Source organism: Carettochelys insculpta, chromosome 3 (assembly GCF_033958435.1).
Source record: "Carettochelys insculpta isolate YL-2023 chromosome 3, ASM3395843v1, whole genome shotgun sequence".
NCBI lineage: Eukaryota > Metazoa > Chordata > Testudines > Carettochelyidae > Carettochelys > Carettochelys insculpta.
In genome coordinates this window covers 211,934,015-211,959,913 of record NC_134139.1, presented here as the reverse complement: position 1 = coordinate 211,959,913, position 25,899 = coordinate 211,934,015, and the positions used below count along the sequence as shown (strand labels likewise).

The 25,899-nt window shown below is 46.0% G+C and overlaps 1 protein-coding gene across 3 annotated transcripts in view; it reads left to right on the top strand.

Moving 5' to 3' along the window:
- Positions 1-24,456, top strand: part of ZNF512 (zinc finger protein 512) — a 71,517-nt gene extending 47,061 nt beyond the window's left edge. For all 3 annotated transcript variants that reach the window (XM_074989098.1, XM_074989097.1, XM_074989099.1), the window contains 3 exons: positions 20,388-20,450; positions 21,874-21,972; positions 22,307-24,456. In XM_074989098.1, coding sequence (XP_074845199.1) covers positions 20,388-20,450; positions 21,874-21,972; positions 22,307-22,606 — 462 coding nt within the window. In that variant the 3' untranslated portion in view covers positions 22,607-24,456. The remainder of the gene's footprint in view (positions 1-20,387; positions 20,451-21,873; positions 21,973-22,306) is intronic.
- The last annotated feature ends 1,443 nt before the right edge of the window (positions 24,457-25,899 follow it).

Sequence of the window (25,899 nt, the reverse complement as noted above, 5' to 3'; positions counted from 1 at the left end):
GGAGGGGCCCCCTGCTTTATGCATTTCCTCCCACAGTGCTTATCCACAAAGTCTTGCAGAAAGCCAGGAGAGAGGGAGCCCGAATGATCCTAGTAGTCCCAACGTGGGATCGACAGCAATGGTTCCCCTTACTCCTGCACATGTCGGACCGTCCACCGATGCCCCTCCCAGTGGCGCCGGATCTGCTCACGCAAGCCCAGGGGTCCATAGTGCATCCACACCCCCGAGGCCTACGACTACAGGCATGGTTAATCCATGGCTCAGCTCCCTAGAGAGCACATGTACGGAGGAAGTGCAACAAGTCCTAGAAAGTAGCAGGAGGACTTCCACCACGAAGACCTACAAGCCGAAATGGACTCGCTTCACTGCATGGTGTTCTACCAAACAGTTAGCCCCCTTTGCTGTGCCTATACCTGTAATATTAGAGTATTTACTGGACCTCAAGAGAGGAGGACTCTCCCTATCCTCGTTAAAGGTCCACCATGCCGCTATTTCGGCTTTCAGACATGAAGAGGAAGGGCACATGGTGTTTGCCCATCCCATGGTTACCAGGTTCCTCAAAGGGCTGGTAAACCTATACCCCCCTCGGAAACCGCTTCCACCTTTGTGGAACTTGGACCTGGTGCTTAGTGCGCTAACGAGACCACCGTTTGAACCTTTAGCCACGGTTTCCCTCCGTCTCCTTACGATAAAGATGACCTTTCTTCTTGCAATCACGTCAGCTTGCAGGGTGAGCGAGCTTGTGTCAGTTATGGCAACGCCACCCTGCACAGTATTTTCCAAGGAGGCGGTAACCTTACGGCTGCACCCAGCCTTTGTTCCCAAAGTTTCTTCAGAGTTTCATATTAACGAACCTATAGTTTTACCCTCGTTTTATCCAAAGCCTCATAACTCTAACAAAGAGGCACGCCTACACCTCCTGGACGTGAGGAGGGCGCTGGCTTTCTATATAGACAGGACTAAGTCCTTCCAGAAAACGGATAGACTCCTAGTCTCTCTCACTCCCAAATCAAAAGGTGAAGGTCTCTCTTCGCAGAGAATCTCGAAGTACATCGTATCCTGCATAAAAATGTGCTACGAACTCAAAAAGACTCCTTTACTGGCCCCGCCCAGGGCTCACTCCACTAGGGCGGTGGCAGCATCAACAGCCTTTTTCAAGGGCGTTGCACTAAAAGACATTTGCAGAGCGGCGACCTGGTCATCCTATGACACCTTCGCCAAACATTACGCCCTTCACAGGGTATTCCAAGAGGATACCCGTCTCTCGACAGCGGTCCTCTCGGGGACAAGCTGCACATAATCCGATTACCCACCTCCTATCTTGGGTTACTGCTGGGTAGTCACCTAACGTGGAGCACCCACGGGGACACTCGTAGAAGAAAGAGAAGTTACTCACCGTAGTAACGGTGGTTCTTCGAGATGTGTCCCCGTGGGTGCTCCACCACCCGCCCATCCTCCCCGCTTCGGATCTCTGTTTAGTGTTTTGTAGGAGCATCCGAGGCAGTTGGTCAAGGAACTGGCAGGGACCAGATCGCGCAAGGGAGCGGCGCGCACCGGCATATGCGCGGTCCGGCAGAAACTGCTGGAAAGATCCGACCTGCGGCGCCGGGGCGAGCCCGACACCTAACGTGAAGCACCCACGGGGACACATCTCGAAGAACCACCGTTACTACGGTGAGTAACTTCTCTTTTCACCTCATTTACTTACCTTAAAAATGGCATTCCTTTTGGCCATCACATCAGCCCGTAGGATTAGCGAGTTGGCTGCAGTAATGGCAACTCCACCCTATACAACTTTCTGCAAGGATGCAGTGATATTACATTTACATCCTGCATTCCTTCCCAAGGTCTCCTTGGAGTTTCATGTAAACGAACCGATAATATTACCATCCTTCTATCCGAAGCCGCATGCCCCTAATAGGGAGATACAGCTTCATGCAGTCAATGTGAGAAGGGCATTGGCCTTTTTTCTAGAAAGAATGAAACCTTTCCACAAAACGGGCAGATTATTTGTATCCCTTTCACAGAGGTCGAAGGGCAAAGGGTTATCATTGCAAACAATCTCAAACATCATCACATCTTGTATTAAGATGTGCTACTCATTATGTAAAACCACCTTATTAGCTCCGCCCAAAGCTCATTGTACCAGGGCCATGCCAGCTTTGACAGCCTTTTTCAGAGGAGTTTCTTTGAAAGATATTTGTAGAGCAGCAACGTGGTCATCCTATGATGCATTTGCCAAACATTATGCAGTCCATCGGCACGTAGAAGAAGATACATGCCTTCCGGCAGCAGTCCTCTCAGGGGCAAGCTACACATAACTCTGGTATCCACCTCCATGCTTTGGAGTCACTGCTGTGTAGTCATCTGATGTGGAACACCCACAGGGACCACTCAAAGGAGAAGTTACTCAGTTATGTGGTAACTATGGTTCTTCGAGATGTTTCCCTGAGGATGCTCCACTACTCACCCATTTCTCCCTGCATCAGAGTTCTGGTTTATGTTTTCCAGATGCCCCTGTGGCGGTTTTTTGAGGAACTGGCATGGACTGCATTGCGCACATGACCAAAAGCGCACAAAGGGCTCGGCGCACTCCTGTGCAATCCGACGAACTACAGGTTGAAAATCTCCCAACTGCAGTGCCGAGGCGAGCCCCACACCTGATGCGGAGAACCCCTGGGGACACATCTCGAAGAGCCATTGTTACCCACAAGTGACTTCTCCTTATCCCCAACATTCTCCAAAATCTTCCTGAATTGTGTGTGTTCTGCTGTATTGGTCTCCCAATAAATCATCATCTTCATCAATAACTGTGGGTTCAGCGCCCGTTCATGTTTGATACCTCTCTCACTATTTCTTTCCATTGTTCCCTGTCCAGTGCGGAGCGGCTTAGGTTCTGTAGTCTAGCTCCGCACCAATCTGCTATGTTATGTATGCATTCTCTGTGGGGTCTGCCTCTCCTATTCGAACCATCCATTATGCGGAATACCAGGGTCTTGGTTTTTCATTCATCATTCATTCTGCAAATATGCCCAGATAGTTGCAGCTTCCGTTTCATAACCTTCTGCAGCAGGTTCTCTTTCGGCTGTATCTTTCTGTATAATTCCTCGTTGGTGACCTTCTGCATCCATCCTATTCTTAGAATCTTTCTATAACAACGCCTTTCAAATGTCAATATTCTTCTTTTCAAATCTTTCATTATCACCCATGTCTCGCATTCGTACAACATGCTGCTGAATACACACGTTTTCAAGACACTCACCTTCGTTCCTAAGCTGATCACTTTGCTTTTCCAGATCTTATCCGTTGCCTTCAAACTCGCTCTTGCTTTTGCTATTCTAATCGCGATTTCCTTCTTACAGTCTAGATCATAAGTTGTGTTGCTCCTCAGATACGTGAACATCTCTACATTTTCTAGTTCAATGCAATCTACAGTTATCTTCCTATTTCCTTATCTCCAAATACCATTGTTTTTGTTTTATCGATGTTCATAATCAATCCATACTGCTTCCCTTCTTCATTTAGCACCTGAACTGTTTTTGCTAGCTTCTCATCATCATCTTCAATGATAACTATATTATCCACGAACCTCAAGTTGTTAATCTTTTCCTGTGCACAGATATCCCATCTACCCCTTCCTTGATCTTCTTCATCGCTCTGTCCAGATGTGTGATGAAGATACTTGGTTATATTGGATCTCCTTGTCTCATACCTCTACTTGTTTTCAACCAACTTTGCAACACCCCATGTTCTCACCGCTGCCTCTACATTGTCTTTGATATCCTTCAACAACCCTATCAGTCTGCTATCCACTCCATACGACTCCAACACTGCCCAGGTCACTTTCTGATCTATACTGTCAAATGCCTTTTGAAAATCGACGAAGCAAGCATACACATTCTTGTTATTTTGTCAGACTTTCTCCGCTATCAGTCTTAGTGCCAATATCTGCTGTCCGGTACTTCTGTCTTTTCTGAACCCCACTTGCTCATCTGTTATATGTTCTTCTGTCTGTGATCTTAGTCTCTCAATCAGTATCATCATCAGCACCTTGCCTAGATGACTTGTTAGGGCAATCGTGCTGTAGTTCTTGCATTCCAATATACTTCCTTTCTTGTGTATTGTCACTAGCATGGATATTGTCCATTCCTCAGGTGCTTTCCCTTCTTTCCGTGCTATATTACATAGTCAGCATATTTCCTGAATCATGCTTTCTCTGCCGTGTTTGATCATCTCTCCTATGATCTTATCATTTCCAGGGCTCTTGTTGTTGTTTAGTCGTTTCACTGCTTTTTCTGTTGCCTCCTTTGAAATATTGGTCTCACTCTCAATGCTCAGTAGAGATATCTCTTCCAGTTCCTCAATCAGTCTCTCTGAGACACTCGGGTCTAACTGTGCTTTGTATAGATCGGTGCAATATCTCGTCCATCGCTGCACAATCTTTTCCCTGTTCATGAGCACTTCTTCGTTCTCATCTTTGATCGCCATCGGTTTCAGTTGCCATTTCCTATCAATATTCTTAATCATCTTGAACACCTCCCAGGTCTGACTTTCACCATAATACCTCTCTATGTCTTCACATTGCTCCTCTAACTATTTCTTATCCTTTCTGGATGCTTTCCTCGCCTCATTACATTTCATCCTATATTGCTGTTCCACCATCTCAGAAACATCTCTTCTGATCTTCAACGCTCTCTTCTCTTGTACCAACTTCAGTCTCCTGAGTAATCCACTTATTGTTGATCTTCTCTTCTTCTGGAACAGTGTTCAGTTCCTTCTTCTATTGCCATGGCTATCCCTGCAACTCTCTTATCTAGGTCTTTCTCTGTGGCAATATTCTTAATCTTCTCTTTGAGTTGCTGCTCTGTGTGCATTCCCTGTTTCTTCCTCACATAGCCTCACCACGTCTCTTCTTTTCTTAAACTGCATCTTACATTTTCTTTTGAGTTTTATCTTGATGTTTGCGATCACTAGACTGTGGTCCAAGTCTGTATCCTCTCCTTGGAAAGTTCAGCACTGCTGTACTGATGTTACCCATCTTCTTCTTATCAAAATCATATCTATCATGTTCTTGGACTTCCCACCATTTGATCGCTAATTCCTACAGTCCTTCTGTTGGAATCTCATGTTGCAGATCACCATCTCATGCTCCATAGCAAACTCTAGTAGTTTTTCACCTCGTTCGTTTCTTTCTCTATATCCAAACCTCCCCATGACTCTCTCCCAACCTTAGTTATCTGTTCCAACTTCACATTCCAGTTTCCTCCGATGATCAACACATCTTCCTTCGGTATCTCCTCCACCATCTTTGTCAAATCTTTGTAGAATAGCCCAATCTCTTCCTCTGTACTATCCAATGTGGTTGCATACACCCGAATGACTGAGATGTTGAATGGTTTTGCATCAAATCTCGCTACCATCATTCTTGTACTCACCAGTTTGTATTCTGATTATGCTCCTCTAGCTGTTTTGCTAAGAAGTGATCCAACTCCTGCTCCTGAAGGCACAGGAACAAACCATCCCGCTGCATAGTAAGAAATGCAAACATGGTAGGCAACCAGCTTGGCTTAACAAGGAAATCCTTAGTCAGCTTAAACTTAGATGCGTACAAGAAATGGGAACATGAACAGTTGACTAAGGAGGATTATAAACATATGGCTGGAGAATGCCGGGCAGTAATCAGGAAAGCAGAAGCACAATTGGAACTGCAACTGGCAAGGGATGTGAAGAGTAACAAGAAGGATTTCTACAGCCATGTGAACAATAAACAGGTTAGCGGAGAAGGTGTGGGGCCATTACTGGATGATGGAGGTAACCTAGTGACAGATGATGTAGGAAAAGCTGAAGTACTCAATGCTTTTTTTGCCTTAGTCTTCATGGACAAAGTCAACTTCCACATGATGGTCCTAGATAATGCAGTATGAGAAGGTGGAGGGCAGCCATCTGTGGGGAAGGAACAAATTCTGAGCTGTCTAGGAAAACTAGATTTGCACAAGTCAATGAGTTTGGATTTAATGCACCCGAGTATACCGAGGGAATTGGCAGATGTCATTGCTGAACCTTTGGCCATTACCTTGAAGAATCTTGGAGATCGGGGGAGATACCGGATGACTGGAAGAAGGCAAACATAGTGCCCATCTTTAAAAAAAGGAAAGAAGGACAATCCAGGGAACTATAGACCAGTCAGCCTTACCTCAATCCCTGGGAAATAATGGAGGAAATCCACAAGGAATCCATTTTGGAGCACTTGGAAGAGGGGAAAGTGATCAAAAGTAGCCAACATGGATTCACCAGGGGCAAGTGCTGCCTGACCAATCTGATTAGCTTCTATGACGAAGTAACAAGCTCTGTGGACATGGAGAAGTCAGTGGATGTGATATACCATAGGGTATATCACATAACATATACCATATGTGATATACCATAGGGTATATAGGGTATATCACATAGCAAGGCTTTTGTTATGGTCTCCCACAACATTCTTATCCATATGTCATGGCTCCTTCCCCACTCTAGCAAGACAAATGCAGAAGTGGGGGCCAGCAAGAGTACCTCCAAAACCTTGTCTACCAGGTTTTGGTATAAACTCCCCCCCCCAAAAAAAATCCTAAAAACCTTGGATTTTGGGGATAAAATTCGCTGCCACCACCCAAGTAATAATAAGGAAACCAGGGAGAGACTACTTGGGAAATATCAGCCCCAAAAGTAAAAAACCAGGACACAAACATTAACCAATACCAGGTTAATAAAAAGAAGAAGAGAGAACTTTTATTATTACAACAACATTCATGTTGCGAGCCTCATGACTAGGTGTAAGAGTCACAAAGTAAAACACATGGGAAGTCTCCACCATGGGCCTAGAACTTAGTTACAAGGAGAGTAAAAGAACATTTCTAGAAAGTGCACAGACATGAGATCCCACTTCCAAAGCCATAAAACAATAAAGCCTAGTGGATTTATCTAAACTTTACCCTACTTACAGAAGATTGGAGGGCCTGCTCTTGGAGGGAGTTATTCCGTGTCTGTCTCCCTCATGGCTGGAAAAAAGAAGCAGCAACAGAGGACAGAAAAAGGGAGGAGCCAAAAAATTCAATTCTTACCTACATTCCTACAGGCCAACCCCACCTGGCTAAGGAGGTTAACCCTTTTACTCCCAGGCTGCTGCCTGACCCTCATGATCATGACACCATAAGTTAGGTAAATATGGATTGGACCCTGAACTATAAGGGGGATAGAAAGCTGGCTTGACGTTGAGGCCCAACAGGTAGTGGTCAATGGCTCAATATCTGGATGGCGGTCGGTTTCAAGCAGAGTGCCGCAAGGCTCAGTTCTGGGGCCTGTGTTATTCAACATCTTTATTAATGACCTGGATGAGGGACTGGATTGCACCCTCAGCAAGTTTGCAGATGACACAAAACTAGGGGGAGAGGTAGATATGTTGGAGGGTAGAGAGGGAATCCAGAATGACCTGGATAAATTGAAGGACTGGGCCAAAAGAAATCTGATGCGGTTCAACAAGGAGAAGTGTAGAGTCCTGCACCTGGGGCGGAAGAATCCCAAGCATTGTTACAGGCTAGGGACCGACTGGCTTAGGAGCAGTATGATGGAAAGGGCCCTAGGGGTTATGGTGGATGAAAGGCTGGATATGAGTCAACAGTGAGCCCTTGTAGCCAAGAAGGCTAACAGCATTCTAGGGTGCATTAGGAGGAGCATTTCGAGCAGATCTGGAGAAGTGATTGGTCCCCTCTATTCGGCACTGATGAGGCCACATCTGGAATATTGTGTCCAGTTTTGGGCCCCCCCAGTATAAAAAGGATGTGGATTTGCTGGAGTAGGTTCAGTGAAGGGCAACAAAAATGATTAGGGGGCTGGAACACAAGACTTATGAAGATAGGCTGAGGGATTTGGGCTTGCATAGTTTACAGAAGAGAAGACTTAAGAGTGATTTAACAGCAGCCTTCAGCTTCCTGAAGGGGAGCTCTAAAGAGGAGGGTGAGAAACTGTTCTCATTGGTGTCAGATGGCAGAACAAGGAGTAATGGTCTGAAGTTGAAGAGGGAGAGGTGTAGGTTAGATATTAGGAAAAACTACTTCACCAGGAGGGTGGTGAAGCATTAGAATGCGTTGCCTAGACAGGTGCTAGATTCTCTATCCCTCGAGGTTTTTAAGTCCCGGCTGGACAAGGTCCTGTCTCAGATGACTTAGTGGGGGTTGGTCCTGCTTGAAGCAGGGGCTGACCTAGATGACCTCCTGAGGTCCCTTCCAGCCCTGTGCTTCCGTGATTCGTGCTTCGTTTCCTGACCAAATGACTTCACAGCTGCACATCTCTCCCGAAGTCATCCAAAGCATCTCTGCCAGTCCAAGTATATCGCATCGGTATCTCTCCATATCCTTCTGAACCAGCTGTAATTTTGCAGTTGCCCACAGCATTTGGACATTCCATGTTCCAACTGATAGCATATGTGTCAGTTGTAATTTTCTTTCAGTAGGCAATTTATCGACTCAACCCCTATCACTCGATTGGTGTCGCGGACCTTATTTGTCCAGGCTACATCTGATCCGGCATCTTTTATTATTTAGTTGTACTGGCATCAGATTTCATTTGTATTGTTTCACGGTCAGCTCATCGACACTCATCTGACCAATTCTTCTCCTTCATCCAGGCTTGGGACTGGCATGGAGCTTGTAGTGGCTTCATGGCAGAGTTTCCCAACAAATGTCTGGATGATTAAAGTCTCCCGTGAAAACCAGGGCCTGTGTTTTGGAAGCTTCTCTTAGCTGTCTGAAGAAATCCTCATCTACCTCATCTCCCTGATCTGGTAGTCTATAGCAGACAGCAACCACAACATCATCTCGGTTGTTACCGCCTCTAAGTTTAACCCAAAGACACTCAACTGCCTTTTCTCCCTCTTTATACTGGAGCTCTGAGCAATCATACTGCTCCCTCACCTGGAACACAACTCCTCCTCCTTTTCTCCGCTGCCTGTCCTTCCTAATCAATTTATACCCTTCCATGACCGTGCTCCAGTAAGGCAAATCATCCCACCAAGTCTCCATTATTCCAGCCACCTCATACTTCTTTGACTGTGCCAAGGCCTCTAATTCTTCCTGTTTGTTTCCCAGGCTTCTTGCATTTGTGTACAAGCACCTTCAAGAAGTGGCTGATTGGCCCACTTCCTCCTTTTCACCTAGGAATCCTATTTATTGTTCCCTCCTCCTTCCCCACTTACCTCAGGGCTTGTGTCTCCATCCCTCAATGAACCTAGTTTAAAGCCTGACTCACTAGATTTGCAAGCATGCCCACAAAGATGCTCTTTCCTCTCTTCATTAAGTGGGTCCCATCTCCTCTCAGCAATCCTTGTTCATGAAACAGAATCCCATGGTCGAAGAAACCAAATCCTTCTCTATGACACCACCTACTCACCACACATTTACCTCAGCGATTCGACGATCCCCACCTGGACTCCTTCTTTCCACAGAGAGGATAGATGAGAACACTATCCCATATTCCTTGATTTTTCTTCCTAGGCTTATGTATCTGCAGTGATCTCGTCAAGGTCCCTCTTGGCTGTATCATTAGTTCCTACATGGAAAGTAGGAAGGAGTAATAGTCTGCAGGTTTGATGATTTTTGGAGGAGATTCTGTAACATCCCAGATTGTAGCTCCCAGCAAGCAGCAAACTTGCTGGGATTCCAGGTCTGGATGACAGATGGAGGACTCCATCCCTGTTCGGAGGGAGTGTCCAATCACCACCACCCATCTTCTTCTCTTAAGGATGGTGGTTGTAAAACCAATATCCTTAGGACTGCACATCCTATGCCTTACAATCTGTGAGGTCTTCTTCTCATTCATTACCTCTGAGGTATCTGTCCCAGATATCTCCACCGTATCACCTGTGCAGAGAGGCTGAAAGTGGTTGCTTAACTCCACTAGAATTGGGGAAACCTGAATTGGTTCTCTTTTCCGGGAGGTAACATGCTTCCAGTTCTCTTCATTGTTTTGAACAGCCTGCTGTTCCTGTGGTACTAAATGGTGCCTTCCTTCCAGAAAGTCTTCACCTTCTCTGATGGACCTGAGGTTTGATATTTGTCCCTCAAGTCCTCTAACCTTCTCTTCCAAAATGGCAACCAGCTCGCACTTGGGACATACAAAATTTTTCTATTGTCCGGGAGGAAGACAAACATGTCACATGCCATGCAGTTCTCAACAGCAGACTTCTCAGTAGACATGTCACCATTCATTTTTCCCCTTTCTTCAGAGAGTTCCCCTAGATGTTTCTAGTGCTGCCTTGAAGGGCACAAGAGAAACAAACTGGTAAGAAAAGGAGAAACAGGTGTGGGGTTCCCTCCCCATGACCCCACAGGCAAACTCCCAGGCAAACTCGCTGTTAGCATCTGAGTCTTTGACTATCATCCTAGCTGGGAGGAGATCACACCTCCCGTTATGAACCCTTAGCTCTAAAACATTTCCAATACAGCGATAGGGCAAAATCTATAACTTCACAAAAAAAAATAAAAAAACATGGCACAGATATACAAGTAGCATCAACAGATTTGGGGTATTACGAGCATTCATTAGACACCTCACTTGGCTCCCCAGCACAAGATTTGGTGCAAACCTAGTACATTGATGACAGAAATGTTACTGCATTTTTAAAATAATTATGAGACCATCACAGTAAAAACTCAAAATTTAAAAAAATATTTTCTATACCTAATTTATTTTACATTTCTTTTTCATAAAAATATTCTTCATATAATCATAGAATGCTAGGACTGGAAGGGACCTTGAGAGGTCATCGAGTCCAGCCCCCTGTCCTCATGGCAGGACCAAGTACTGTTTAGATCATCCCTGATAGACATTTATTGGCCTGTTCTTAAATATCTCCGGAGGTGGAGATTCCACAACCTCCCAAGGCATTTTATTCCACTGTTTGACCACCCTGACGGTTAGGAACTTTTTCCTAATGTCCAACATAAACCTCTTTTGCTGCAGTTTAAGCCCATTGCTTTTTGTTCTATCCTCAGAGGCCAAGAAGAACAAGTTTTTCTCCCTCCTCCTTATGACACCCTTTTAGATACTTGAAAACTGCTATCATGTCCACCCTTAATTTTCTTTTTTTCGAAACTAAACAAACCCAGTTCTTTCAGCCTTTCTTCATAGGTCATATTCTTTAGCCCTTTGATCATTCTTGTTGCTCTTTTCTGGACCCTTTCCAATTTCTCCGCATCTTTCTTGAAATGTGGCGCCCAGAACTGGACACAATACTCCAACTGAGGCCTAACCAGCGCAGAGTAGAGCGGAAAAATGACTTCTCTTATCTTGTTCACAACACACCTGTTAATGCATCGCAGAATCATGTTTGCTTTTTTTGCAACAGCATCACACCGTTGACTCATATTTAACTTGTGGCCTACTATAACCCTTAGATCCCTTTCTTCCATACTCCTTCCGAGACAGTTTCTTCCCATTCTGTATGTGTGAAACTGATTGTTCCTTCCTAAGTGGAGGACTTTGCATTTGTCTTTATTAACCTTCATTCTGTTTACCTCAAACTATTTCTCCAATTTGTCCAGAACATTTTGAATTTTGACCCTATCCTCCAAAGCAGTTGCAACCCCTCCTAGCCTGGTATCATCTGCAAACTTAATAAGCGTACTTTCTATGCCAATATCTAAATCGTTGATAAAGATATTGAACAGAACCGGTCCCAAAACAGACCCCTGCAGAACCGCACTTGTTATACCTTTCCAGCAGCATTGAGAACCATTAAAAACTACTCTCTGAGTATGGTTATCCAGCCAGTTTTGCACCCACCTTACAGTAGCCCCATCTAAGTTGTATTTGCCTAGTTTATTGATAAGAATCTCATGTGAGACCGTATCAAATGCCTTACTAAAATCTAGGTATACCACATCCGCCGCTTCTCCCTTATCTACAAGGCTCGTTATCCGATCAGAGAAAGCTATCAGATTGGTTTGACATGATTTGATCTTTGCAAATCCATGCTGGCTGTTCCCTATCACCTTACCACCTTCCAAGTGTTTGCAGATGATTTCCTTAATTACTTGTTCCATTATCTTTCCTGGCACAGAAGTTAAACTGACCAGTCTGTAGTTTCCTGCGTTATTCTTATTCTCCTTTTTATAGATGGGCACTATATTTGCCTTTTTCCAGTCTTCTGGAATCTCTCCTGTCTCCCATGATTTTCCATACATCATAGCTAATGGCTCAGATACCTCCTCCATCACCTTCTTGAGTATCCTAGGATGCATTTCATCAGGCCCTGGTGACTTGCAGATATCTAACTTCGCTAAGTGATTTTTAACTTGTTCTTTTTTTATTTTATCTTCTAAACCTACCCCTTTCCCACTAGTGTTCTCTATGTTAGGCATTCCTTCTTCAGACTTCTCAGTGAAGACCAAAACAAAGAAGTCATTAAGCATCTCTTCCATGTCCAAGTTTCCCATTACTGTTTCTACCTCCTCACTGAGCAATGGGCCTACCCTATCCTTGGTCTTCCTCTTGCTTTTAATGTATTTATAAGAAGTCTTCTTGTTTCCCTTTGTGCCCATAGCTAATTTGAGCTCATTTTGTGCCTTTGCCTTTCTAATCTTGCCCCTGCATTCCTGTGTTGTTTGCCTATATTCATCCTTCGTAATTTGTCCCAGTTTCCATTTTTTTATATGATTCCCTTTTTATTTTGAGATCATGCAAGATCTCCTGGTTAATCCAAGGCAGTCTTTTGCCATATTTTCTCTCTTTCCTGTGCTGAGGATGAGCTTGCTTTTGGGCCCTTAATAATGTCCCTTTGAAAAACTGCTAACTCTCCTCCATTGTTTTTCCCCTCAGTCTTGCTTCCCGTGGGACCCTATCTACCAGCTCTCTGTGTTTACCAAAATCTGCCTTCCTGAAATCTATTGTCTCTATTTTGCTTCCCTTCCTTAGAATTGTGAACTCTATGATTTCATGATCACTTTCACCCAAGCTGCCTTCCACGTTCAGATTCTCAATCTGTTCCTCCCTATTTGTTAAAATCAAATCTAGGACAGCTTCCCCCCAGTAGGTTTTTCAAACTTCTGAAATAAAAGGTTGTCTCCAGTGCAGTCCAAGCACTTATTGGTTAGTCTGTGCCCCGTTGTGTTAGTTTCCCAACATATATCTGGATAGTTGAAGTCCCCCATCGCCACCAAATCCTGGGCCCTGGATGATACCGTGAGTTGTTTTAAAAAAAAGTCTCACCCACTTCTTGTACCTGGGTATGTGGCCTCTAGTAGACTCCTAGCAGGACATCACCCTTGTTTTTTACCCCTTTTAGCTTAATCCAGAGGCTCTCAACACACCCATTTCCTATGTCCTTTTCCACCTCAGTCCAAGTGTGTACATTTTTAATATACAAGGCAACACCTCCTCCCTTTTCCCCCTTTCTGTCCTTCCTGAGCAAGCTGTACTCTTCCATACCAACATTCCAATGATGTGTATTATCCCACCAAGTTTCTGTGATGCCAACAATGTCGTAGTTGTATTTATTTATTAGCACTTCCAGTTCCTCCTGCTTATTACCCATACTTCTTGCATTTGTATATATGCATCTAAGATAATTGATTTGATCTTGCCTCCCAGTTTTGTCCTGACCCTCCTTTTTCTTGGCCATTATAACCCGTGCTCCCTCTCCTTTCCGACCCATCTCCCAGGTCTCCATCTTCTCTACTTAACCGTGCGCTTTGTTCCCCTGTCCCCATTGAACCTAGTTTAAAGCCCTCCTCACTAGGTTAGCCAGTCTGTGTCCGAATAGGGTCTTCCCTCTCCTCGAAAGGTGAACGCTGTCCCTGCCTAGCAGTTCTTCCTGGACTAGCATCCCGTGGTTGAGGAAGCCAAAGCCCTCCTGGTGATACCATTTACGCAGCCAGGCATTCACCTCCAGGATGCACCTGTCTCTGCGTGGGCCCCTATCTTTGACAGGAAGGACTGAAGAGAATACCATGTGCGCCCCATACTCCTTCACCCATACTCCTAGCTTTAAGGAAGGACAGTCCTTTTTCTGAACAATATTGTCCTATCTATTTTTGTATAAAAGAACAACACTAACCATCCTTCTTTTTTGGCTGTTTATATTTATGGGGTTTTTTTGGGTTTGTACTTAATTTTTAATTTTTGTACTTAATTACAGGGTTGCTGACTATCCTATCAGAAAGGCATTACTTGTTCATTCAGATGATTTTCTCTTGTTATTTTTTGTTCTTTGTAGGATAAAGAACATCTAAAAACCTAACTCTTAAATCAACTTCTGAGCATTATGTGCAGCAATTTTTCAGTATGACCCCACTCCCCCTTTCTGGGACCAGCATGTCTGTGTTCTGTCTATATATTCCAAGCGCAAATGTGTTCCATGGCCAAATTCGTTTGGGAAACATTGTCTTAGTCAATGAGGGACAATAAAATGTATGTGTTTTGTAGTTGCTTCTCTGGTGCAGTCCATGTATATACTGGTGACTACATATCCATGTAAGAAAATTACTGAAATGCCTGCCTATATTTGGACTCCTAAGTGACTGATACGTGATTTTTCTGGAACACAAAATAAAGATGATTTACCATCATAAAAGCTTACCCTTTATTGTTCAAGAGAAAGCACAGTGGCACTCAACACTTGAGGGTTCCTGGTGAAGAGGTTTGAAAAGGGCAAAACCTCACAGCTATGTTTACATCTGGTTATCGTTTCTAAAGCTGTGAGAGGGAAAAACTGAGGAATCCCACAAAGAGGAAAGGAAAATTGCATGGAGAGGGAGTGTGGCATGGTAGCGAATTATGCATGTGCTGCACTGGAAGTCAAGCTCAGATCTGCTCGTTCCTCAGTATTATTAGAGACTTGAGTGTCTTTGCTCCTTCATTATCTATCATCTACTTGGATGTTTCTCTATTGAATGCTTGATCCTCTTTCCTGTCTTGCCTTTTGGCTTTCAGGCTCTCCTTTTGTTCTCTTATCTGTAGAGGAGCACTGTGGAACCTCCCTCAACATGTCTTCTTTGTTCTCCTCTTCCACATCTGCTGAAGCACAAGCAGACAGTGCACAGAAGAGGAATTGTTAAATTGAAGCATAGCATTGAAACATTTCACTCGGGCTATGTCTATACTAGACGTAGAAGCCGACAGTGAAAATGCAATTTTAGCTATGCCAATTGTGTAGCTAAAATCAGTCTCTCAGTGGTCAAATTCAGTGTCTGTCTATACAGAAGAAGGTTGATGGGTGTGTTTCTCCCTTCAACTTTCCTTAATCCTTGCCAGGAGTTCCAGAGTCATCTTGGACAAGCGCGGAACAAAACCTTGGAAGATCAACCCACACAGGTAGTATAGACCCAGCCTTGTATGCACCAATCATTTTCTAACTGATTCTTGCCAGGCACACATCTCTGTAAGCACCTAAAGCAACGCAACTTTGGAGGGTGCAGGGGAAGATGCACAAAGGCAACAGAGAATACAGCCTTTGCAGGGCTTGCAGTACAGTTTTTCAGGGAATTCATTCCAAAATTATCCCATACTTCCAAGGTGGGGACCATTCTAGCAGAAATGTTACTGCTGAGTGTAAACAGGGAAACCAGGTTACATCTACTGCATGTAGTAGGGAAGGGGTTAATCTCTTCCTGAGGTAACTTGAGCCCAGTTGAGCCAATGGGAGTGGAGTGACTTTTTCACCCTCTATATGCAGATTTCCTATGTGCCAATTTGGTCCCTGCACAAATGATTGCACAATGCCATGGGACAGTGTCCTACAATGGGGGAACAAATAAAGCAGCACTGCCATGGAACCTACAGTTGGAAGATTAACAAATACTTCTAGGAAACTTCTGGAGACATTGCTGGAAGATCCCCTTAAGATCTTGATGTCCATCAACAGCTGGCTACGCCACACTGATTAGCCATCCAGGCCAATGTCCACCTCACAGATATAGACAGCCTACACCCACCTCTGCTCTCCACAAGCCACAGATACTTATCCCATGTGTCATCTCCTGCTTCCTGCTCCCTGGAAAGCAACTGCTAAGACTGACTATGCACTTCAGGAGTGGAGAAAAGTTCCTGGCTGCTTACCTCACCAAGCAACCTCACTGGGAGCTCCACATCCTCATTTATCTTCACTTCTTCATCAAGAATTTTATCCTTCGGATGTGGTTGTCTTCCCACTGCCCCATGAACTCCAAAGAATCCAAGGGGCTCTTGGCACAGAGGTGGGGTCATCAGCAGGGATGCATACAGCTACTTATAGAAATGACAGGTCTTGGGTGCAGCACTAGAATGAGAGTTTATCTTCCTCACCCTATGGTACATTTGGCTGAGCTCCTTTATCTTCATTTTTCACTGCAGCATGTCCTAGTCGTAACCTTTTTCACACAAGCCTTGATAAGTGTGCCCATATGTATCCCAGATCCCACAGGTCAAGCACAGATGGGACTGCATAGATTCCTTTCCCCATATACTGATCAGATTCAACAGCTCCACAGTGGTCCAAGTAGGAGAGTGTTGGTTCAGTAGCCAGCCATGGTCATCTGGGAAGATGTCATGACACCTCTCCATACCAAGATAGCTAGGAACAAATGGATTTTCAGACTCCCAGGGCTTTCGCAGGGCAGTGATGGATTGTTACCTGGCTCCAGGACATTGGAGTTCAAACTGCTGACTAGAGCAGTCAGCTTGGGCATTGTAGGACACTTCTTAGAGCAGGGGTCAGCAACCAAAATAGCAAGAAGAGCTGTTTTTTTTTCAAACTCAATAATTCAGGTGCCACAATTTAAGTGAATGCAAGATGGTCCTTAAAAAAATAACATTAAACCATATTTTTTGTAATCCCTGTTTTAAGAACAATGCACAATTATTTGTGATGTGATACATGTTTACTGCAGGACTGTCATGAATGAGTAGGGAAGGGGTTAATCTCTTCTTGGGGTAACTTGAGCCCAGGTGAGCCAATGGGAGTGGAGTGACTGTTTTTGAACTGAGAACAGTTGAAGTTTATGGTATTTTTGGTCTGCTGGGACGGTAGAGAGAAAAGATGGAGAGAGAGGATGTCTCCTGGGCAACTGAAATGATCCCCATAAATATTCTGACTGTCTCAAGATCAGCCATAGGGGGGTAAGTAAAAAGGAAATGTATGTGATCAGGTTATGGTTATTTTGAATTTGGTTGGACTGGCTACTGCTGTTTCCTTGCTGGTGTATTTTGTTAATTGCTGTTCTGTTTCTTTATTGTTTGACTTGAAACTTTTTCCACAGTAACTTTTAAGCTGAATCCCAGGGAAATATTTTTCTCTATGTGCAACCCATGATTTTTTTCTCTTGTATTGTGAATAAATCACTGTTTTTAAGCAATTAATCTGATACCCATGTCATAAGAGGAGTCTGTGTATCTTCTTGCCTTAGACTAAAAAGGTCAGCTACTAAATTATAGTTCTTGTGTCTGAGCTCTCTCTGGAGGGAGGGTTAAGAGCGTGGGGTGCTCCTAGGAAGATAATCCCAGGTGTATTTTCCTGGGTTAAGGGGGGTTTTGTTTTTCCTGGGTGGTGGCAGCATACCTTCCAGTGTCCAGGAGATCTGTGACTTTAGGAAGTTTTCGAGTAAAGCCTGTGTATAGTCAAGGTGTTTAAGTTTTTGCAGGCCCCCACTTTCTACACTCGGCGTGTCAAACTGGTGACAGAGCCTGAGAAGGAGGTTCACAAACTTTTTACATATTTTCTCGAGGTAGCATTTTTTGTTGTTAGCAAAGGGAGCCCAGACAGACTCAATATAAAATGCAAGGATAGGGTCCATTCAGTTTGAAATTCTCTGTTTTCATCTTAAATTAATCCTCTTTTGGAAGCCATTCCAACCCCGCTTTAGTTATGCCAATTTTATTTCATATTTAATTTCAGTTTTTTCTTAAAATGTGTGTTGTCCTTCACATCAGGAATGTCACAGGGTTTCCTTTTCCTTTTTCTTTTAAAGTCAAGACTATTAGCAACGCGATCAAAATACAGATACTGTATCATATCCCACAATGCATTGCACATATTAAGGGGAGGTTTATCCAACCTTTTGAGATTACTTATAGTTTGCTGTTTAGATATGAGTTGTTCATTTTTGGGCTTTTAGATATTCACCATTTATTGAAAATATAGTAGAACCCTGAGATACGTGCACTCAAGTTGTGCAAATCTCAGGATAACACAGCTCTGAGTGCCAGGGATCTGGCACTTCTCTCTGGGCTGCCCACCAGTCAGGGAGCTGGGAAACTGACCAGTCTGGCTTCCGTCAATGGCGGACATCCAGGAGCCAGGTGCCAACTCCCCGCCCCTCACAGGAGCCGGGAAACTGACCAGCTCTACTGCACTGATCAGTTTCCTCACTCATGTCAGTGATGGCAGCCAAGAGCTTAGCTCTGGGGCACCGCCCCTGACAGGAGTAGGAAAACCTCTCCTATCAGGAACAGCAGCCTCCCTTTCATTGTCCCTGAGAGGAGCCGTTTCCCTGCTCCTGTCAGGGGCAGCAGCCTACCAGCTCCTGTCGGGGCGGTGAGAGTCAGGCCGCCACCCCTGACAGGAGTGGTTTCACAGCTCTTGTCAGGGGCAGCAGCGTGATTCTTGGCTGCCACCACTGACAGGAGCTGGGAAACTGACCAGAGCAGCAGCGCTGGTCAGTTTCCCCTCTCCTGTGAGCATCAGGCATCCCAGAGCCAGGATCTCAGCTTTCCACCGCTTGCGGGAGATAGGAAACTGCAATGCTGCAGAGTTGTGCAAAATTGACTTTGGCAGGGTTGCACAAGAACACAACCTCTGTGTAAGTTGGGGTCTTCTGTAATCAGAAGAGGTTTTTTTTGTTTTTGTTTTTTTCCTTTGCAGTTATAGCATTGGGAGCCACAAAGAAGTCCTTAAAGAGCCACATGCATTGCCAGAGTCAGAGGTTGCAGACCTCTGTCCTACAGGCTGATAAAAGCAGCCATAGTATCTACACAGGCTGTTTATGAACAATAAAGGGAGGGGAAAATTAAAATATTCTCTTGTAGGGGAGGAAGTTTTTTGTCTCCAAAACTGTACATTGATGACAAAAGTAATTTTGGTATGTGTATGCTCTCACTGTTTTGTCACCAAAGGCACTTTTTGTGACAAAACTTGGTAGAATAGACAAAGACTGAGTCTCACTCTTTCTCATGCAGGCAGGCATTCAGTCCCACCCCCTCTCTGCATGGATGCATGCACATGTGCCTAGCCTCCCCCTCTGTTTCCCACACAGTGATCTTTCTGCCGTCCGCTGCTTCCAGGCAGCAGATTCACTAGAGCTGCCAACGAAGGAGCATGTGTTCCCCACAGATTTGTTTGCTCCCCTATTTTTCTGATAGTGAGCCAAGAAATCTGTGGAAGGTATGAATTCTGCACAGGATACAGAATTTCCTCAGGAGTAAATTGAGCATCTCTATCAATAGCATATTTGTGTCTGGAATCTCTGTATTTTTGTCTGAGATTTGCACACTTGACTAGAGGTGGGACTTAGGGATGTAAAAAGTTAACTGGTAAGCATTAGATTTACTGGAATGCTTACCAGGTAACTGGACCCATCCAGCCCTTGGTGCACAGCCCACTGCAGGGGCTCAGCCTGCAGCAGCACCCTGCCTACAGCATCTCAGCCTGGAGTGGTCTTCCCCCACCCACTGGGGATTGCCCTGGAGTAGCTATCCATCTGCACTGGCATAGCCAGTTACTGGGATTGGTCTGGATCAGCCCCCTACTTTTCTAGCCTACCTATCTCAGAGAGCTGGAAGGCACCTTCAGAGGTCATCAAGTCTAGTCCCCTGCCCTCACAGTACAGCCTGTCACCATCCCTGGCAGATAATTTCTTTTTTAGTCTATTTACCCCAGATCCCTGGGTGGCCCCCTCAGGCATCAAACTCACAACCATGGCTTTAGGAGGCCAATGCTCAAATCACTGAGTTCTCCCTTCCCTTTGTGTGTATTGGGCTGGATGGCAGGATCCTGGCCATTGGCAGGCCAGGCTGGAGCAGCCCCTGCTGCACCTGACATGTAGGACTCCTGCCTCAGAGGCAGCAGGACTGCAGCCCTGGCTGGACTCCAGCCTTATATGCTCTTTCCTAGCATGCCAATGGCTAATCAGTTAACTGTTTTAATGGGTATTTGCATTTCTAGTGGGAATTATTTTATTTACCAGAGTTTTAAAGAAATGTAACTGCAGAGATCTCTCTTCTCCCCCCGTCAAGTTGGATCTTATAATACTTACTGTATCTTTTCTTTGCTTTCTCCCTTCTAAGAAAGAATTGCCCCAGATGGGGGAAAAAGAACATTTCTATACATTGGAAACTGATTTCTCACCAGTGTCTTGCTGACAGCTGCTGTTCTTTCATTTCAGGGCTGTGAGTCTGTATATAGCAGTGTTTCTGGACTCAGATCTCATCTTGGCACCTGCACCTTGGTTTGTACCATTTTATACAGTGTCTTTTACACATGCACTCCCACTGTCAGTGTTCTCCAGACACCTGCATCTCCGGCCTGCTGCATACCTGAATGTGTTCTTTAATAGCTCCTTCTTTGCAGTGTTTGTTTGCCTCCCCACAAGTATTAATGGATCTGTATCACAAAATGCTTTGTGGAGCGGTAAGATGTTATGTCCCTTACACCATACCTGAGTCACTGTCCTGTCTGCAATCCCATGGCTACAAAGGCACCCTTCCCAGACGTAGTCCACAAGTGAGAGACTTGTAAGTTCTCTAGAAGTGATGGAGATTACTCAGGGAGTAGCTGGTGATGGTCCTGCCCTCATTCTCTCAGGGCACACTTGATCAGCAGCGTCTGCACTGCTGTGGCTAGACTGCTTATTTTCTGGGAGAAGTTAGGGCAGGGATGGGGAATCTCTGGCCTGCAGCCCTGATCCAGATGAGGCTTGCCTGGATCTGGCTCCGAAGGCTCAGGACTCTCCTCCGCAGCATCTGTCGTGTGGCAGGTGGAGAGTGAGGAGCCCTGAGCCTTGCAGGTTAGAGTCAGGCAAAATGGGGCTGGATGCAGACCATTGTCTCTGCTTGGTGGGGGCAGGATGCAGTGTTGCAGCCGCTTCTCCTCCCCCTCATCCAGCTGAAGGAATGGCTGTCTAAAGAGAGGCTTCCCCTGCCTCTCTGATTGGCTGGAATTCTGGCCAATCAGAGCAGGAGGGAGGTGGTGCCCAGAAGCTGCAGGAGAAAAGCCCCTGCAGTCAGCTTTTCTATGCACTGCCGTTTTCCCAGCTGGGGGAGGGGGCAGCAGTGCTGGGAGGTAACAACCTGCACCCAGAACCACCCCCATGCTCACCATGCTCCTGCATCTTCCCTCACTCCCAGCCCACTCCTGTATCCTCCTTCCTGCGTACACCCCTCACCCCCAGGCTGCTCCTACATCCTCCCTCCAATCCAAACTATCCACCCTTAGGCTGTATCTGCAACCTCCCTCCCACCGAAACCCCACACCTTCTTCCCAGCAGTCCCCACCCCCCCCATCATTTTTGGTCCCACCCTGGAATTCCTGAAGTGTCAATATGAACCTCAGCCGCACCTTTTTTACCCATCTACCCATGATACTGGAGCATGAGTGGAGTGAGGTGTCGCAGTTAGGGGCCACATCACATCAGTGAGGGTTTTATGGTTTTGTTTCTCACCTTTATGTGCTCCCCCCAACTGATTCTTCTGTGGGTCAGTGGTCCCTGATGTAAAAATAGTTCCTCACCCCCTGAGTTAGGGGATTTTGTGCTCAGTTTCCTCATTGCTGGATCATATCTGACAGTGACTTGAGTTCCAGGTCTAGGCCCTTCAGCATCACTGGGCGGAGAGGAAGGTAGCATCTGGTGATGTTTTCTGTTTTGGTGGCAGGGAGACTTCGTGGCTGGGAAATACAAATGTCTGCTGTGCGAGAAGGAATTCATATCGGAGAGTGGAGTCAAGTATCACATCAACTCTTTGCATGCTGAGGTGAGAAGAGTGTGGTGCCCTACTCCCATCAAAAAAACGAGGAAGAAGTGCCATGTCCCATGCTACTGCTACTCTATTCATTTTGCCAGCACCTTCCATATTCTGCAGTGTTAGCTAAACCATTGCAGAATCCATTGTGCCCCCAAGGAGCAGGATAGAATCTGCACAGCAGCTGATAAAAATAACATTGTGCTGGCCAGCCACATTCCCACATCCCATTTCTTTGCTAATCTCTACCCTGTGAGCGCTTCCAGCAGTGGAATGGGGAACATGATCGGCACCTGCCATTATATCTTTTTTCCAGTACTAACCCTCTGCTTTCTGAATCCTCTAGGACTGGTTTGATGTGAATACGACTAACAAAAAAAGCTTTGAGATGAAAATCCGCCAGAGAGAAGATGAGCAAAGAAAGCAGCGAAAGAAGTATACTGCAGCCCGCATCAGGAAGAAAAGGCCTGGGATAGTGTCTCCCAAGAAGCTTCCTGGTGTAGGGGCTGAGAGAAGCAGGAGAAGGAATAAGAGGGGTCACTCCCAGTTGGTGGACAGTGAGAGCAGGAGCAGCGAGGAAGAAGAGCCCCAAGCTGTGCAGAGAGCAGAAATTCCCAAAAACAACCGCAAACGGGTCAGGAAATAGATTATTGGAGGCAGAGCAACTAGGCAGTTCTAGGAAGCCAGGACCTTGATCACGGCACATTGGTTAGTCCCTCCTGGTGAAGCTCTTTTGGACAGTGGCGCTAGCCGTGTAGCCAGTGTAGTGTGTGCCCTAGTTATAGGCTGCATTCAGAATATATTAGTTGCTTATTTAGTGATTTTAAATATTTTATCTGTTACAGCTGTCTGCTTTGTTGTCCTGTTTGAAGAGAGCAGGTTTCCCTGATGGAAACATGGCCCTTTATGATAGAGGTGGGAAACCTTTTTTGGGTTGGGAGACACTGACTCATAGAAAAATCAGTGGACACACAAAAGTAGGAATCCAAAAAGAAAGCAAAAATAAAACACCAACAACCACTCTCACTCATGTGGCCCTTAACTGAGACACCTCACTCCCCTTATGCTCCAGCCCCATGGGTGGGGAGTAGAGAAGGGGTTGCTGAGGTTCAGGGCTTCCTCCAGCCCCAAACCTCAGCAACCCCTTCTCTACTCCCCATATTAACTCTTCTGGGCCTGGAGTGGGTCCAAAAGTGGGGTGTTCAGTGTACTGGATGGGGCTTCCAGGGAACAGGTGTGGGATCTATGTAGGAGGGAAGGTGCAGGTGCAGGCTGAGGATATGGGGTCTGAGCAGGATGTGGGGTACAAGAATAGGCTGAGAGTTTCAGATCTGGACAGGACAAGTGCAGAAGCAGGCTGGGGTTGGAAGTCTGAATGGGAGGGTGTTCAGGAACAAGCAAAGGGTGGAGAGATCTGAGTGGGAGGGGGATGCAGGAATCAGCTGGGAGTAACCATCTGAGTAGGATGGTGTTGCAGGAGCAGACTGGCAGTTGGGGGGTCTGAGCAGGAGGAGTTTCAGGAACAGGCTAAGGATGGTAGATCTGGGTGAGAAGGGGTGCAGGAACATTCTGGGATGTGGGGTCTGGGCAATGGGGAGGTGTTTACATGGCACAGTTTGCTGCCACTCCCAGACACTGCCCACCCCCTGGCCACAATTGAGCCAATAAGAGCAATGGGAGAAAGCCTACAGGCAGCACTGCACTGTTGTTCTCCAGCCAGAGCCTGACTCTGGCCTGCAAGGCTTGGGACCCCAGACTCTGCGGTGAGCCAGATGCTGTGCAGGAGAGCTGTGAGCCTTCAGGGGCCAGGCAAGTCATGAGCCAGATCCAGACTTCAGGCCAAAGCTTTTCCATCTTTTATGTATGGGAGCTCTGGGATTGGGTATGCAGGTCTTAGGGTAGTGATAGCCTTTGGAGCAGTGTGTGTAGATCTTGGGCAGTTTCTGGGGTAGGGCGCAGAGGCTCTGGCTCTATCACCTGTAGACCAGTGCTGCCTCAAGTAATTCAAATACTTGAGTGCTGTGCTCTCCTTAGTTCATTGCGTTAAGCAACATACTTTTACTACACGAATCTCCAAACTCAGTACTGCCTAGCAGTTTAGGAACACAAGCCTGCCTGAAGGAGATAGAATATCATGCTGCAAAAGCATGGGTGCTTGAAGTGGGTTAATGTACCCTTCAGCACCTGATTATTTTACGGCTGAGAATTGATTGGTCCCTAAAACCGGAGAGGGAGCTCTTCCTCCAGTCTGTGCCTAGAGACCTGCTGTCTGTGTCCTGACCTTCCAGAGTCAAGTGGCAGCAAACATGTCTGCTGGTATACAGTAAACCCCTGATATGCACGATTTTGACATGTGCTTAAATTTGACCTCTCAAGGTCACTTCCAGTCCTACTCTTCTATGATTCTGTGATAGTATTCTATGATTCTAAGTTAAGTGCGAGTCAAAATCATGGGGTTCCCAGCTGGGAGAAGCCAGAGGACGTACAGCTGCAGTGGCATGGCTTCTCTCCAGCTTCCTCCAGCTGGGAGAAGCTACACTGCTGTGGTTGTCTGCCCACCCAGCTTCCTCCAGCTAGGGAAAGCCAGGGGACAGACAGTCACAGCAGGGCGGCTTCTCCTCAGCTTTCCCTAGCTAGGAGAAGCCACACTGCTGTGGCTCTCTGGCCCCCGGCTTCTCCCAGCTGGGGGAAGCCAGGCAGGCAGATAGCCACAGCAGCGTGGCTTCTCCCTGGCTTCCTCCAGCTTCTCCCCAGAAAAAGCTGGAGAAAGCTGGGGAAAAACAGTGCCTAGCTCCCAGAGTGCCAGCAAGCTGGGAACCAGGTGGCATCCTGGCTTCCCTGGGCTTGTGGGAGCCAGGAAACTGGCTCCTGCCTGGTTCCCAGCCTCCCTACCACCCTGGGAGCCAGGAAACTGACCAGTTCTGGTACACTGGTCAATTTCCTGGCTCCCTCAAGCCCAGGGGAGCCAGGAGCAACCCCCCCGTAACTTGGGAGTCTACTATACTATAGTCTGGGAATTTGTGAAATCAGTGCACATTGCCTGTGCGATAGGTTGGTACTTCATAACAGCAATCTTCCATCTGCAGGACTGAGCTCATACACCATAGCAAAGCAGTAAGTGCTGGTAACCTTGTCTTGCTCTAGTTTGGTGTCTGCTTTCCTTGTTGAACCTGAGTAGGTGCTACTTCCTGTAAATGAGCTCTACAGGTTCCTTCTCCCCTGAGCTAGCTCTGGCCTGCTCTTGAGATTGCCATCTTTACTAAGACAAGCCTTATGTCTTGGGCCTTCCTGTGTATTGGTGTCAGGGCTGGAGGGAGTGTTTTTTCTTCAGGTGTTGTCCCCATGGGTGCTCCATGGTAGGTGTTGGGCCTACCCAGCACCGCAGCATGGAGATTTTCTTAGCAGCACTCAGTGGGCTGTGCATGCACAACCACTGTGTGCACCGTTCGTGCCACTGGAGATTGCATGCACAACTCCACTCTCTTCAGTTCCTTCATCACGCCCTCGGCCATGGACGGACTTTGTTCCTCCCTTTCCTCAGCCCTGTTAGAAAATATACATTATAGTTAATAGCTCTTCACCTTATAGCTTTAGGTAGTCTCTTACACACTTAAAAAGAAAAAGCAGTCAAGTAGCACTTTAAAGACTAGCAGAATAGTTTATTAGGTGAGCGTTCGTGGGACAGACCCACTTCTTCAGACCATAGCCAGACCAGAACAGACTCAATATTTAAGGCACAGAGAACCAATAACAGTAAGCAAGGAGGACAAATCAGAAAAAGATAATCAAGGTGAGCAAATCAGAGAGTGGAGGGGTGGGGGGGAAGGTCAAGAATTAGATTGAGCCAAGTAGGCAGACGAGCCCCTTTAGTGACTCAGAAAGTTCCCATCACAATTTAAACCATGTGTTAATGTGCCGAATTTGAATATAAAAGCCAGC